Genomic DNA, 15,210 nt, shown 5'->3' with positions numbered 1-15,210 from the left:
AGAGAGATAGAAATGGTGATGGAGAGAGAGAGAGGAGAGAGAGATGGAGCGAGAGAGAGGTGGAAATGGTGATGGAGAGAGAGAGGAGAGAGAGATGGAGCAAGAGAGATGGAAATGATGGAGACAGAGAGAGAGAGAGAAAGAAGGAAAGAGAGAGAGAAGTAGAGAGATGGAAATGGTGATGAAGAAAGAGAGAGAGTGAGAGAGAGGAGAGAGAGAGAGATGAAATGGTGATGAAGAAAGAGAGAGAGCGAGAGAGAGGAGAGAGAGATGGAAATGGTGATGGAGACAGAGCGAGAGAGAGAGAGAGAGAGAGAGAAGGAGTGAGAGATAGAAATGTGATGGAGTCAGACCGAGAGAGAGAGAGAGAGAGAGAGAGAGAGAGAGAGAAAAGGAGAGAAAAGAAAAAAGAGAGAAACCTTAAACAGCATTGATAAAATAAAATCTGACTCCATGCCTTCATTCACATGACCTCATCATGTCTCTCAGTTTTCTCTCACCTCTGAACTGTATGTTGGAAAAATTCTGCACAGGAACAGTGATCCTGACAACACACACACACACACACACACACACACACACACACACACACACACATTAAAGATCAGCCTGTGTTTAAATGATTAACGTTATGATTAACACACGTGCCGCGTCCTCACCGGCTCTCCTCGCCCTCCAGCAGCTTCCTGTAGGTGGCGATCTCGATGTCCAGCGCCAGTTTGACGTTGAGGAGGTCCTGGTACTCCTGCAGATGTCGGGCCATCTGCTCCTTCAGCGCCTGGGTCTCATCCTCCAGACGCACCACCGTGTCCTGATACGCCGCTGTATCCGTGGAGAAACGCTCCTCCATCTCACGCAGCTGCCGCTCCAGAGAATCGTTCTACCCAGAGAGAGAGAGAGAGAGAGAGAGAGAGAGAGACAGACAGAGAATGGGTCATTAAAAGTAAAACTGGACCAACAATAACAAACAAAACCTTCAGCTGCTCATTGTCTTGACGGTCATTACCACCACTGCCGTGACATCCACGATAGAAATAAAGAAAAGACATGAAAGAAAGAAAGAAAGTAATGAACGACATCGTTGTGTGCTGTGGCTCAATACCAGGCAGAGTTACCACCCCGGAGTTGATTATTTCCCTATAACTGCACGTCCTGAAGAGTTTCATTCCTCTTACACCACAGTCATTTGTGAACATTACAGTGTTTCCTGATGAGCGTTTAGACCGGAGGAGTGTAAAAGTGTAACTCACGGTTCCACGCAGAGACTCCAGGTCACACGACAGGACCTGAATCTGTCTGCGGTAATCGTTGGCTTCCTGTTTTGCCTGGCGCAGAACCTCTGCGTTCCGATTGGCTGCGTCAGTCAGATCCGAAAACTGGGACACAGTGCACACGTGTGTATGTTGTTAAGACAAAAAAGGATGCATGTACAGGTGTGTGTGTGAGTGTGTGTGTGTGTGTGTGTGTGTGTGTGTGTGTGTGTGTGTGTGTGTGTGTGTGTGTCTGTGCGTGACTTTGTATTTTGACAATTGACTGCTTATCAGTGGATTGTCCAATTACTTTTGAGCCTGTGAAAATTGAGGGCCTCTGTAAAAATAAAAATAAAAAAAATTCGTTTCTAAATTCGTTTCTAAATTCGTTTCTAAACGGTTAACGCGGTATTTTTGTTAAAGGCCTTGAATTAAAGCTGAAAGTCTACGCTTTATTCACATCGTGAAAAAATTGGGTCACTGTCCAAATACTTATGGACCTGACTGTATATATAGTGTATGTGTGTGCGTATGAGTTTGAGAAGCTGTGCATGCATGTGTGTGTAGATCTCTACACACGTGCCTGTGAAAGTGTAGTGTAGAATTGTGTGTGTGTCTGTGTGTGTGTGTGTGTGTGTGTGTGTGTGTGTGTGATTAACCTTGGAGCGGTACCACTCCTCAGTCTCCTGCATGTTGGAGGTTGCCATGGCCTCGTACTGCACTCGGATCTCCCTCAGTGCAGCAGTCAGGTCCGGTTTAGACACGTCCAGGTCCACGTGCACCTGCTGAGCATTCACCTGCTCCTGCAGCTCCTGCATTTCCTACACACACACACACAGAGCGAAAGAGAGACAGACAGAAAGAAAGTGCGTTGAGAATCCTCTCGAGGCTTTGTTAGTAATAATAACAGCACACGCTCCAGGTGCGCGGAACCCGAGTGTAGACGGGCGGACGGGATGAGAGACAGTTCACCTCCTCGTGGACTTTCTTCAGGAAATTGATCTCGTCCTGCAGCGCTTCAATCTTCCGCTCCAGCTGCACCCTGTTCAGAGCTGCCTCGTCCACATCCTGACAGCGAGGGGGAGAGAAAGAGAACGAGAAAGAGGGAGATTTTTCTCTGAAGATGACAGTTGAGAGTAGCTTCAAATCACACGTGTGTATTAACGCGCTCTTTCTAATACGTGATCGTTTCGATATCAACGCGCTACACGGGGACTCTGTACTGTATAACGGGCTCTCTGCGTGAAATGATTTTTTATTTTTTTTTAAAAGTGTGTGTAATTATGATCTGGTGACAGTTTTTCCGACAAGATGTTTATCTCTTTGGAAGGAGTCTCCGGTGTCAGTGCTCTGTAAAGTGAACTTTTCCGCCCTCTTCAGGACGGAGGAGGTAACGCTTTGCGGTTTTCTCGGAGACGTGACGAGCTGTTATGTTCTCTCTCGTCTCCTTATCAAGAGGGGAAAAAAAACCCGAGACTGTTTTAAAAGGTAAAGTCGTACGGGTGAGTAATTCACCTTCACTTTGTTGTGTGTTGTGAAACCGACCTGTCTAAATGCATTCAGGCCGTTTTCTGCATCTTGCCTCAGCGCGGTCTCATCCTGAAGTCTGCAACACAGTCAGATGAGGGGTTTCAGAACTCAGAAATGAACACACATCCGTCACAAATACACACACACACACCCGCATCCAAAAGCTACAACCTCTCCGCCTACTGCATATACAGTACTTTCCCTCGGCAGCAGGATTGTACCGAAATAATCGAATCATAATTTCCCATTAAGATTCGAGATTCGGGATCGATTTTGTCGTCCATCACAGGTCATAAACCGGCTGTTTATTTATCCATCAAACAGCCCAAGACACAGCACACACCTTAGAACACTGAATAATACAACGATCCTAATACAGTACAATAAAATACAGTACGGTATGATAATCTCATACCTATATCATATTAGAATAGCTCACTGATAAGCATCTAAGCAGCTCTCGAGCCGACGTTTGGCTCGTTGTTCATCATTGATATTAAAATAAAAGTTGGCACACAGCACCAGACGTGACGTAAAGTGTCACGTCTTTTAAACAAGACTTTCATAAGGAGCGTTTGGTGAGAAAGGGAGAGTGTATTCTGGTTTAATGGCTGGTGTGAGCGACAGGAGCAGGTCAGGGTGATGGGATCTGTAACAGAGAACATCATTAGCCCTTCTCGCTCTCTCTCGCGCTCTCGTTTTCCCACAATGCAGCTACTCTGGTTTCCACAGGGATAATAAAGAGCCCAACCAAGCCATATTTTTCGAGAAGGTGAGATAAACCCCATCTTCAATGAATTACTCGGATTACTTCGATTAGGTGCGAGAAGCCAGAGTAAATTCTTTCAAAATCCCTGGACAGCAGTGTAAAGTTGACAGCTGTAGGAAAGAAAAGTGACGGCAGTGACTTTATTTCTATCCCTAGGATTAAAATAGACCTCAGAAATAGCAGTATAGAGATATAGTAGCACTGGCAAAAAGTATGTGGACCCCTGACCATCACACCCATAGATAACCATTCTAAAACAAAGGGAATTAACACGGAGATGGTCCACCTTTTGCTATTCTAATACCCTCCACTCTTCTGGGAAGTGAGGTCAGGCACTGAGGCCTGCGGTGCAGTCGGTGTTCCAGTTCATCGCAAAGAAGTTCAGTAGGGATGAGGTCAAGGCTCTGTGCAGGACACTCGAGTTCTTTACATTTCTTCAAACTTGGCAAACCATGTCTTCGTGGAGCTCGCGTTGCGGTTTGATCATGTTGGAACAGGTTTGGGCGTCTTACTTCCAGTGTAACGCTACAACATACAACGACATCGTATACAGTCGCGTGCGTCCGACTTTGTGGCAACAGTTTGGGGAAGAACCCAAACGGTATGGGTGTGATGGTCAGATGTCCACATACTTTTGGTACATACAGTGTATCAACCTAAGCAAGCAGATTCTGTAGGCAGAATGTTCCAGGAATCACATCATCCCCAGTTAAATGATGGGCTCGAGCTTTTCGTCCAAGTTTAAACCACACTCATGTGTAACACTCCTAAATTCAGCCGTTTCAAAGAACTAAGTGTGGACCCAAATTTAACCCAAACACCATTTAAAGAGAAATGAACCGTTTAAAAAATACAGCTAAAGACTATCATCATAACCCTCTACGGTTCAGCGAATGGTAAGGCTGGGATAAAGGGGAAAGCATGAAAGAAAATAACTTATCAATATTAAGTAGTGTTCCCAAGTGTTTTTTTGCTATTTTGTTCATGATGCTTGCCACTAATCATTGGATAAATACACAAATGAATGAATGGATAAATGAAATAATGAATGGATGAATAAATTAAATAATAAATGGATGAATTAATAAATTAACGAATTGATGGATGAATGAATGAATAAGTAAACGAATGGATAACAAATTGACAAATTGATGAATAAATGAATGAATGAACAAACTGAAATTCATTTCATTAACAAAATTAAATGAATGAATGAACAAATTGATGAATGAATGAATGGATGAATCAATAAATGAACGAATTGAATGAATGAATAGATTAAAGAATGGATGAATGATTGAATAAATGGATGAATGAATGAATGAAAGAATAAAAAAGAATGAATAAATTAACAAATTGATGAATGAATGAATGAATGAATGATTGAATAAATGAATGGATGAATTAATAAATTAATGAATGGATGAATGAATGTATAGATGAATGAATGAATGAATGAATAAAGGAATGCATGAATAAATTAATGAATGGATGAATGAATGTATAGATGAATGAATGAATGAATGAATAAAGGAATGCATGAATAAATTAATGAATGGATGAATGAAAGAATAAATTAATGAATTAATAAGTTAATGAGTGGATGAATGAATAAATTAATAAATTAATTAATGGATGAATGAACGGATGAATGAATAATGGAATGAAGGAATAGCAAAGCTGTTTTTAACCATTATGTTTCCAAATCAAATTCCCAATGAACTCAAACCCGGACTCCATGATTTTATTTTAAATGAGATTTAGGAGATCTTTTATTCAATGTAATATGAATTTCAATGGATGAAATTTTTTGTATATGAACTAAGACTTTTCTCAGTTTGGAACAGTTGTACTAAGAATAAGAGTCTGAGGAGAAATTATTAAAAGTGGAAAGAAAAAAAAACCTAACTATATAAGTATAGACGTGGATGTGCAGATGTTAGGTGCCAGTGTAGCTGAGAAAATATGCCACTTGTTGCTGGGGCGGCAGGACGTCTGCGCAGGGATTTAGGCTCTTTGTGGGAACCACAATACCCATTGTGCACATTTCATTCATCCACTTGCTTTTCTTTTCAAACATGAGCCTGATCCGCCCATTCCTGCCCCCCATCCCTGCCCCCCATCCCAACCCCCCATCCCAACAGCTTCAGGGATCAGGCTTGACAAAGAGTCAGGCTCTAAAAACAGGTGAGTGAAAGTATGAGCAAATGCAGTGTTATCGCCATAGTACACTGTCAGTGTTATCATATTTATGCTTAAAGTCACGACTGGCATAATTATATGCCTGCTTGGTTTTTTTTTTGGTAACTGCTCACTGAACACGGATTTGAATGGATGCCTGTCAGCCTGCTGACCTTTGAGGGTGTTTTGCAATCTACCCATCTGCTGTGTTTCACACTCCCTCAGTGCTTTGTCTTCTGGCATGCTCTTCCAAATCTATCACTCCCACTCATACCAAACTTCATTCATTAAGTTCATGTTGCAAAACTTTATAACTAACTTTATTTTTATAGTCAGGAATATATATATATATATATATATATATATATATATATATATATATATATATATATATATATATATATATATATATATATATATATTTTTTACGCCATCACATCCCCTACATTTTTCACATCGTTCTCCCAAGTGTTAGCAAAAGATTGCAAAATGAGAGCACAGTATAACACATCAACAGAACACATAGTTTTCTCTCTGATTGTATTTATTGTATGCTGCACTGTTTATTTACTGCTAATGCTGTTTGGTTCCTATACTGATTGGTACACATCCATGCATCCATCCATTCAAGCATCCATCCATCCATCCATCCATCCATTCAAGCATCCATCCGTCCATCCATCCATCCAGCCAACCGTCCATCCATTCAACCGTCCATCCATCCATCCATCCAACCATCCATCCAGCCAACCATCCATCCGTCCATCCATTCAACCATCCATCCGTTCATCCAGCCAACCATCCAGCCAACCGTCCATCCATCCATCCATCCAACCATCCATCCATCCATACATCCATACATCTATCCATCAATTCCACTAATCCAACCACCAATCAGTGCATATCTATCTATCCATCCCTACACCAGTCCATGCAACTACCAATCAATCCTTCCCATGCTTCCACCCACCCATTGGATAATCCATCCATCCCTCTACCAATCTACCCAGACATTCCTTGATCCACCCATCCCTCCACCAATCCATTCACATATCCATACATTCCTCAGTCAGTTCAGCCATCCCTCCACCAATCCATTCACCAACACCACTCAAGTCATCTATATGTTGATCCATCTATCCCACAACAGATCCATCCATCCATTCATCCATCCAGCCTCCCTCACCTCTGCTTCAGTGTGCCCACATCAGCTGCCAGGTTGTCCCTCTCAATCTCCAGCCGTGCCTTGGCATTGTTCAGGCCATCCACCTGCCTGCGCAGCTCCCTCAGTTCCTCTTGGTAGATGTCCCCGAGGCGGCTTGGCTCCTTCCCACGCAGCTGATTCAGCTCGGCCACCAGCACCTTGTTCTGCTGTTCTAGGAAACGTACTTTCTCGATGTAGCTGGCAAAGCGGTCATTCAGGCCCATCATCTCCACCTTCTCATTGGTGCGCGTCTCACGGTACTGAGCCTTCAGCAGCGAGTCGGCCGAGAAGTCAAGCCTCTCGGTTCCCAGGGACAGACGTGACACGCTTGGGCTGGACAGGGCCGTGTGTCGTGGGGTGCTGTGGAGGGACAGACGCCCGAGGCTCCTGGTGACGTGCGGGGCTGAGGGGCTGCTCTGAGTCCCGAAACGCTTTCGGTAGGACGAGAGGACACGCTGGGTCTCCATGATGAGTGGTAAATGAGGCCAGGGGTGAGGGCAGAGAAGGCTTTTATAGAGAGACAGGGGTAGAGAGAGGGGAGAGGAGAAAGGAGGGGAGAGAGTGGGGGATAGGGGTTGTGTGTCACTCCAACTCTTTGTGTGAGAATTGTTTATGCCTGTCCAGTCAGTGACAAATATCTTTCTTTCTCATTCTTCAGTGTGTGTGTGTGTGTGTGTGTGTGTGTGATGAACTGTGGGGCCACATGGAGGTACAAAAATTCTATTCATCACTCAAGGAGAGAAATAACAACAACAACAAAAAAAAAGCCCAGAGATCGAGACACACGCAGAGAAAGAAAGTGAGAGATGTGAGAGTGAAATAAAACACCCTTGTGTGTAAAAGTTGGTATAACTCCATGTTTCACCCTGTGCGTGGGCATTCTTTAATGAACACTGGTGCAATTTCGTAATCTGCTGATTGAAACACAGTGCTAGTCTGCCTTCTCCATTGTGCTAATCCTGGAAACATCACACACAGACAAAAGTTGTTGAACTGCTAAACTGCTGTGTCATCTTTGCTATACAGTCCGTTCCACTTGAATCCCGGACAGTCCTCCGTGCAAAACATCTCAAGCTCCTTTTGATCGTGTGGAGTTCCCTCTTCAATTCAGACCACGGCTTTTTTGTTTAGTAGAGTTCAGATCCAGAGGCTGGGATGGCCACTACAAAAATTGATTTTGTGTTCCTGCGACCATTCTTCTGATTTGGATGTGTTTGTGTGGTCATCATCTTGTTGAAAAATCCATCCCCTGACACTAGGAACCGACTATGGGTACATACTGCAATTCCAAAATAATAATAATAATAATAATAATAATAATAATAATAATAATATAAAGGTAAAATATACACTGTGCATGCACGGATTGACCGTGCATGCCATACACCACATGTACGTGGATATCTTGTTGTGATTTACAGTGGCGTGCAAAAGTTTGCATACCCTTCCCATCTTTGCATCACCTAGAGAGCATAGAGCCACACAAACCTTTGCACTTGACTGGTAGGTGATTCAGACATTAACACATCTTTACAGGGAGGATGAAATAAGCATGGAAGACATGTCTGGTTTTTTTTTTAATAAGAGGTCTTGTTAGTGCGTGTGAATGAATGAATCATGTTATAGAAGTTTGTGTTCGTGTCACAGGTAAAGGCAAATATTGTATTAGGCAGATGGTTTTAATGTTATGGCTGATTGGTGTAAAATTAAAAGGTTCAATTAAAGCACTTCCATCAGTATACTGTTAATTTTATGTAATAATTGATTTATTTATATATATATATATATATATATATATATATATATATATATATATATATATATATAAAATAAATAAATAAATAAAGATTTGTTCCCTAAGCCCTCACCAACATTATCAGCTTCAGCTCCGACATGTTGATTCGGCCAGTCATCATTTGTGGTATTTGATGATCTCATCTTCAATCTCGTGTCATTTCCAGGCACTGAGGGCAGTGAGCATGAGATTCTGTTTGGCTTTATTGTCCAGTATCTGACTATTTCTCTTTCTTCTCGCACTGCTTTACCAGACCTCTACGAGAGCTGTCTGCATACTATAACCTAAAAGTTATAACCCTTAAACACACATGAAAAGTTGGTTTATTAAATAAAATAAAAAAGCGATATGTCTGTTTTATCTTCTAAACCCAGTTGGTCTGTGATGTAAAACGATGTATTCCTTTTACCGACTTAAAAGTTCACGTTCGTGTCGAGCCACACAATATTTTATGGAGATGCCAGTGCTCCTGACCCTTTCTGCTCTCTGGACCTGCCTGATCCATCCGGATGCCCTACCTCTGGATGGAGCTCTCATCAACTGGAGACTACAGCCTGGAGATTGCTGAGGACGGTACCGCTCGAAGTACCATGGAAATGGTTTTGGACCTCAGTTCCACACGGACATTCTCACTGTGGTTACTGGGACTACGGTTGCTGCGATGGCCTCGGGACTGCAATTACCACATACAATTTTGCACCTTTAGCGAACAGTGGATTAGTTCAACAAATCAGACTTCATATAAAAACCATAATGAACTGCCTTTAACTCTCACACTATCCGTCGTTCCCCAGATGAGGACGGGTTCCCTTCTGAGTCCGGTTCCTCTCAAGGTTTCTTCCTCATATCATCTCAGGGAGTTTTTCCTCGTCACCGTCGCCACCGGCTCGCTCGATACGGATAAACTCACACACTGAAAATCTCCATCCTGTGTTTATACGTTGTTGTAAAGCTGCTTTGAGACAATGTCCGTTGTTAAAAGCGCTCTACAAATAAAATTTAATTGGACATAAAAATTGAATGAAATATTTACACAAGGAAAGTCATGGGTCTTCAGAGTTAGGTTGCGCAGGTGCTCGAGTTGATTTTCCACATTCAGAGGTTGCCGAGATGTTACTTGAGTAGACATGTCCAGACCACTGCCTTTCAACACAAGCACCTAAGCCTTTAGAGTGACAATACTGCTAATTAACTGACACATTTATGTATTTAATATTGACCTCAAATGGCATGCCATCATTTTTGTGAGTGTGTTTACAGCCTGAAACATGAAACCTTTCACGTATTGTGATGACGTCAAACTATCAGACAGGGGTGTTAGACTTAATATCGCTCCTCGCTCAAGCCGATATCGCACACACACACAAAAATTCCAGGGCAAGTCCAGGGCAAAGAGTTAAAAGATACGTAAAAGATATGTACCAATACGGTGTCTAAAATAGGAAACAATAACCTGTGTCACTATATGTGGAATAGACAGCTGGAAGCTGGAACACGGCATAAAAATTGTATACGTATAGATTTTTTTTGATCTCTGTGACTATGTACAGTATGTTATAACAGCTTTAAACAAACACTACCAGTGGTAGCTGCTGAGTACTGGTACACGAGCATTTGTATTACAACGACGCTGTGGCGAGAGGGCAAGCCCGGGAGAGCCAAGGCTCCTAAAGGTACGGTTCTCCAAAATTCTGATGGATTGAACGAAGTCAATTGTCACGGTTTGAAGCGCAGACACATTTTGTTCAATAACATTGAAAACAAACACAAAAGAAAATATGAACACGTGGCAAAACACTAATGCAAAGAAAAAAACACGACACAAAATCCATGAACCCTAATGACAGAAACGACGGCAGAGGAAGACAAACGCAAGACAACCAGTGTAGCGCAAACTGCGGCTATAAATACCCGTAAGTGCTCGTTAACAAGAGTGAAGTTCAGGTGCCGGTGGTCATGTGACATGATGCTGTGGTGCAGTGAGAGATTTCCCCCTGGGATATCCATGACATCTATGAAATAAGGACTTTGGAAAATGAGCTCTGTGGCAACGTCTGAGGTGTCCTTTTATCCAAAAATAGAGCTCCAAAGTCGGTTAAAATGCCCGGTTTCTGCAGCCACTTTCTCATCACTGTAGATGGCAGAACTGCAGGACTGGTGTCATTTGATAGCTATTGAAGAGCACTTTTTATCGATTAGAACCTGGCATGAGCCATCGAGATGGACTATTGCACACTTCATAATTGCTGATGATTACCATTTTGGTGACGGCAGTGGGCACTGTCTGTATCTTTTAGCTCTGTGGTCCAGGGTCGGAATTGCACGTTACTGAGACACGCCTCTGTTTTTAAGTGCCTGCAGTGCCTGCTGCTCCTTCACTTTAAATAGCACTGTAGTTACTTCTGAGGTCTGAATATCGACGTCGATATCGAGCACGATTTCAGCATTAAATCGTCACCGCGAGCGTGTAACTCAACTGAATACGGTTCTATGTTTTTGTTTTGTTTTTCCTGCCATCAAAATGTTGTGAATCCATGCTCATATCAGCTAATGCTAACCCAGAATGTGTGTATGTGTTTGACCTCAAAGGTACCGCTTGGAAAAGAACAAAAATTGAACCTGGTTTGTCCAAAGACAAATGCTTGATAATGAGTCTTTATTGGTCACGTATACATTACAGCATAGTGAAATTCTTTTCTTCACATACCCCAGCTTGTTAAGAAGTTGGGGTCAGCCATGACACAGCGCCCCCTGGAGCAGAGAGGGTTAAAGACCTTGCTCAAGGGCCCAATGTTTGCAGCTTGGCAGTGCTGGGGCTTGAACCCCTGACCTTCCCATCACTAACCCAGAGTCTTAACCGCCAAGCCTCCACTGCCAAATGGCTTACAGGTGGAGGAAAGGATAAATGGCTGACAGGTAAAATGCCAACACAATTACATGAGAGTTAGTGAGGAGCAGCTGAAAGATCCTGAATAAAATCGTATTATCTGAGTTTTTTCCATTAACCTGAATGGTGAGCCATGCGAGCGAAACGAGAGCTACAGTGTGAATGCTAACAGCGTGGTTAGCGTGATGGAGCGTCTCCAGCGTACGTCCTCAGCTGATTTGTGCTTTAGGATTAGAGAGGTGGCGTCATTAATAAGAGCGCATTCACCACGCTGAGTGGATTGCTCAGGGAGTAAGCGCTGGTTGCCTCAGACGCCGTAACTGAGGGAAGACCTTTCAGACGGTAAACATTTAGAGAGACAGAGAGAGTTGTGAAAGAGAGAAGAGTGCAAAAGTTCAAAAGCGCAAGTCAAACGAGTACATTCTCCAAAGTAAACTCTTTCCAGCTTTCTTCTTTCTCAGATAAACTTCTTCAGTCTCTCTCTTCTTTTACTCCCTTGTTGAGCTGGGAGTAAGTCAAACAGCTGATTCATGTGTGTGTGTGTGTGTGTGTGTGTGTGTGTGAAAGAGAACAAAGCTTAAAGACCTGGAACAAACAGATACAGTTGTGTGCAAAAGTTTGCACACCCCTACTTTGATATGATGAAAACTAACAATGCATTTATTATGTAGTAATAAAAATGTTTAGATTTATTTTAATAGTCGGATTTTTAGGAATGTTTCAGGCACTTTTGGCATTACTATTCTTTCACACATACCTTTAAGACAGTACGTAACTTTTTTCTTTTACTTTTTTTTTTAGTTGCTGCAGTCTTTAGGTCATGCTGTAACGAGGAATATGCTATTACAGCCATCCATCTATCTTCTATACCGCTTATCCTTCAGGGTCGCGGGGAACCTGGAGACTATCCCAGTGAGAATGGGGCACACGGCGGGGTACACCCTGGACAGGGTGCCAATCCATCGCAGAGTACAATCACATACACACTCACACACCCATTCATACACTACGGACACTTTGGACATGCCGATCAGCTTAGAATGCATGTCTTTGGACCGGGGGAGGAAACCGGAGTACCCGGAGGAAACCCCCGCAGCACGGTTAGAACACGTAAACTCCGCACACACAGGGAGGCAGCGGCGGGAATCGAATCCCGACCCTGGAGGTGTGAAACGTACAAACATGCTAACCACTAAGCCACCGTGCGCACCTATATGCTATTACATGTACAATAATTTTCTGTTCATTTGGAATTGTTTGAGGGAAGGAGTCTCCAGTGTCAACACTTTGTAACAGCCAGAGGTAAAGGTGTTTTCTGACATGAGAAAGTCTTGGGGAACAGAAAAGTTTGCGGTTTTTCGCTAACGAACGACTGTTAGAACAGGAGCTAACTTGTTTCGTGGACGTTCCACAACATTAAATGTAACGGTATATATATATATATATATATATATATATATATATATATGAGTTTAAAAAAAAACAATGCATCATTCTTTATTTTTTAAATAAATAAATATCTTTCTATGTATTTTCTATTCTATATTGTTTAGTATCGGGAAGTCGCTGTGGTTTAAGAGGAATGAAACACTTTGAGATGTGCTGTAATAGTAACTCCGCTTGATCACGCCACCCTAACGTTGATCATTTCCCTATAACAGCATGCCCTGAAACCTTTTATTCCTTACTTATCATGTCATGTTGTTTATCTGGTATATCATGACACCAAGTGACAGCTCCTCCAAAAAAATTCACAGGTAGGCCTAAATGAAGCGCAGACGTTGTGTGTTGTAAAGCGTCAGTGAATGAAAGCAGTGTTTGGTGGGAATGAAGCGAGTCAGCAGCAGATCATCTAAACCCTGCTCTGATCACAATGAGCGAGACAGCAGCCCTGATACACACACAATACCGGCCTCGCTGGTCTCTAATGCTGAGATTAGAGACGAGCCACGAACACATCTACATCTGAGTTATTATTCTCAGCGTAACACTGGCACAAACATTTCAGCACTTCATACCACAGCGCTGCCGAATGCTCGCTTCTGATTGGTCACGAGGTGTTGATTCATTTTCTATAACAGCGGCTGTGAGACTAGTGCAGATGCAATTTACAGATATACAGTATATTATATACCGCTCGTCCTAATGGTGTCAGGGCCATAAGTATTTGGACAGCGACACAATTTTTGCCTCTGTACACCACCACCTCAATGGATTTGAAATGAAGCAGTCAAGATGTGACTATCTATTATCTATGTGACTCTGTAATCTAATTATTGAGCTTATTCTGAATAAGACAATATTGTGATGAAGGTGTTTACATGAGTCGCTTTTAGAATACTTCTTTCATGTTCCAGTTTTACATGTTATAGAACATAAATCGATTAACGGTATGCGTGATTACGTCCCCGCACCACGCCGTCCGACGTTCACTCCAGAATTTCACGTATCGAAATACAGTTGGTCTTCGTTATGGTACCGTATACAGTTTTGGGTGTTTTTATTTTCAATTTTTACGAACGCTTCAAGTGCAATTAATTATTTGTCGTGCTGTACGTGCTAATAGATGACTGCTATAAGCCGTGGGCTGCGTCCCAAACCGTGTACTATATAGTAGCTGAAATACATGTAACTTGCCTACTATACAGTAGGTAAGTACGCGGTTTGGGACGCAGCCGTGCTCTCTTGTTTGCCGTCAAACGGTTGAACGCTGCCGTGTGTGTACGTGTCCTGTCACAGAATGCGGTGAAAACTCTCACACGACGTTAATAGTGTCTCCGGTGTCAGCGCTTTGTACCAGTCGGAGGTAAAACTTTAACTTTACATTCTCTGACATTGGACAGTTTTTAGGAAGGAGGGCTTTCTGGTTTCTCGGTAAGTTGACAAGCTGCAAGAGCGAAGAAAAAGAAACGCTGACGAGGGAATGACCGGTTATAGCGGCTTTAACGTGATAAAAGTGTTCAAACTGGTTCCTGTCATATATCAAGGAGGTAACTCTGGGCTTCATTTCCCAGCAGCCACTGCACCATAATACATCATTGTCACATGATCACCTGCACCTGCATCACGTTTCTGTTTAACGAGCATTCCTATATATAGCCACTGTTTGTACTGCTTCCTCGTCTTACGTATTGTCTATCTTGACCTGTGTCCCTGTACTCTGTTTTGTTTGATAGTTTATGTTTAGCCTTAGCCACGGTATTTTGCCGAGTTGTCTTAGTGTCTTTGTTTTGTTGTTTGTTTGTTCATTAAACTGTTTGAAAATCTGCACTTGCTTCCGTATCCAACTTTGTAACGTGACAGTTTCAGACAGCCCACAGCATTATACAATGGATTAAATAAAGTACGACACGTATGTCATTCTTTAATAAATGAAACGTTGCTGTAAGGAATAAAACGATCAAACTTTGGTGTGGTAAGAGTGACTCTGCTTCATCGCACCACCAGGTTGTCGATTATTTGCCTAGAACAGCACGCCTCTAAGAGTTTTATTACACATCCCTGCCTTGTTGGTTATCTTACAGATGGACAGTTGGAGAACAGATCTTTTTTTTTGTGTTAATCATCCTGTAGTCTTTTTCATCCCATGTCAAT

At 42.5% G+C, this 15,210-nt stretch overlaps 1 protein-coding gene across 1 annotated transcript in view; it reads right to left on the bottom strand.

Moving 5' to 3' along the window:
- The window catches only part of gfap (glial fibrillary acidic protein), a 10,198-nt gene extending 2,771 nt beyond the window's left edge, over nt 1-7,427 (bottom strand). The window contains exons 1-7 of the mRNA XM_017484512.3: nt 6,917-7,427; nt 2,796-2,856; nt 2,223-2,318; nt 1,910-2,071; nt 1,251-1,376; nt 660-880; nt 501-544 (exon numbers count right to left, since the gene is read on the bottom strand). Coding sequence (XP_017340001.1) covers nt 501-544; nt 660-880; nt 1,251-1,376; nt 1,910-2,071; nt 2,223-2,318; nt 2,796-2,856; nt 6,917-7,401 — 1,195 coding nt within the window. The 5' untranslated portion in view covers nt 7,402-7,427. The remainder of the gene's footprint in view (nt 1-500; nt 545-659; nt 881-1,250; nt 1,377-1,909; nt 2,072-2,222; nt 2,319-2,795; nt 2,857-6,916) is intronic.
- Between the last annotated feature and the right edge of the window lie 7,783 nt (nt 7,428-15,210).

The sequence above is a fragment of the Ictalurus punctatus genome, chromosome 2 (assembly GCF_001660625.3).
Source record: "Ictalurus punctatus breed USDA103 chromosome 2, Coco_2.0, whole genome shotgun sequence".
In the NCBI taxonomy this organism is placed as follows: Eukaryota; Metazoa; Chordata; class Actinopteri; order Siluriformes; family Ictaluridae; genus Ictalurus; species Ictalurus punctatus.
Note: the sequence above shows the minus strand (reverse complement) of the source record. Positions and strands in the feature narration are given on the sequence as shown.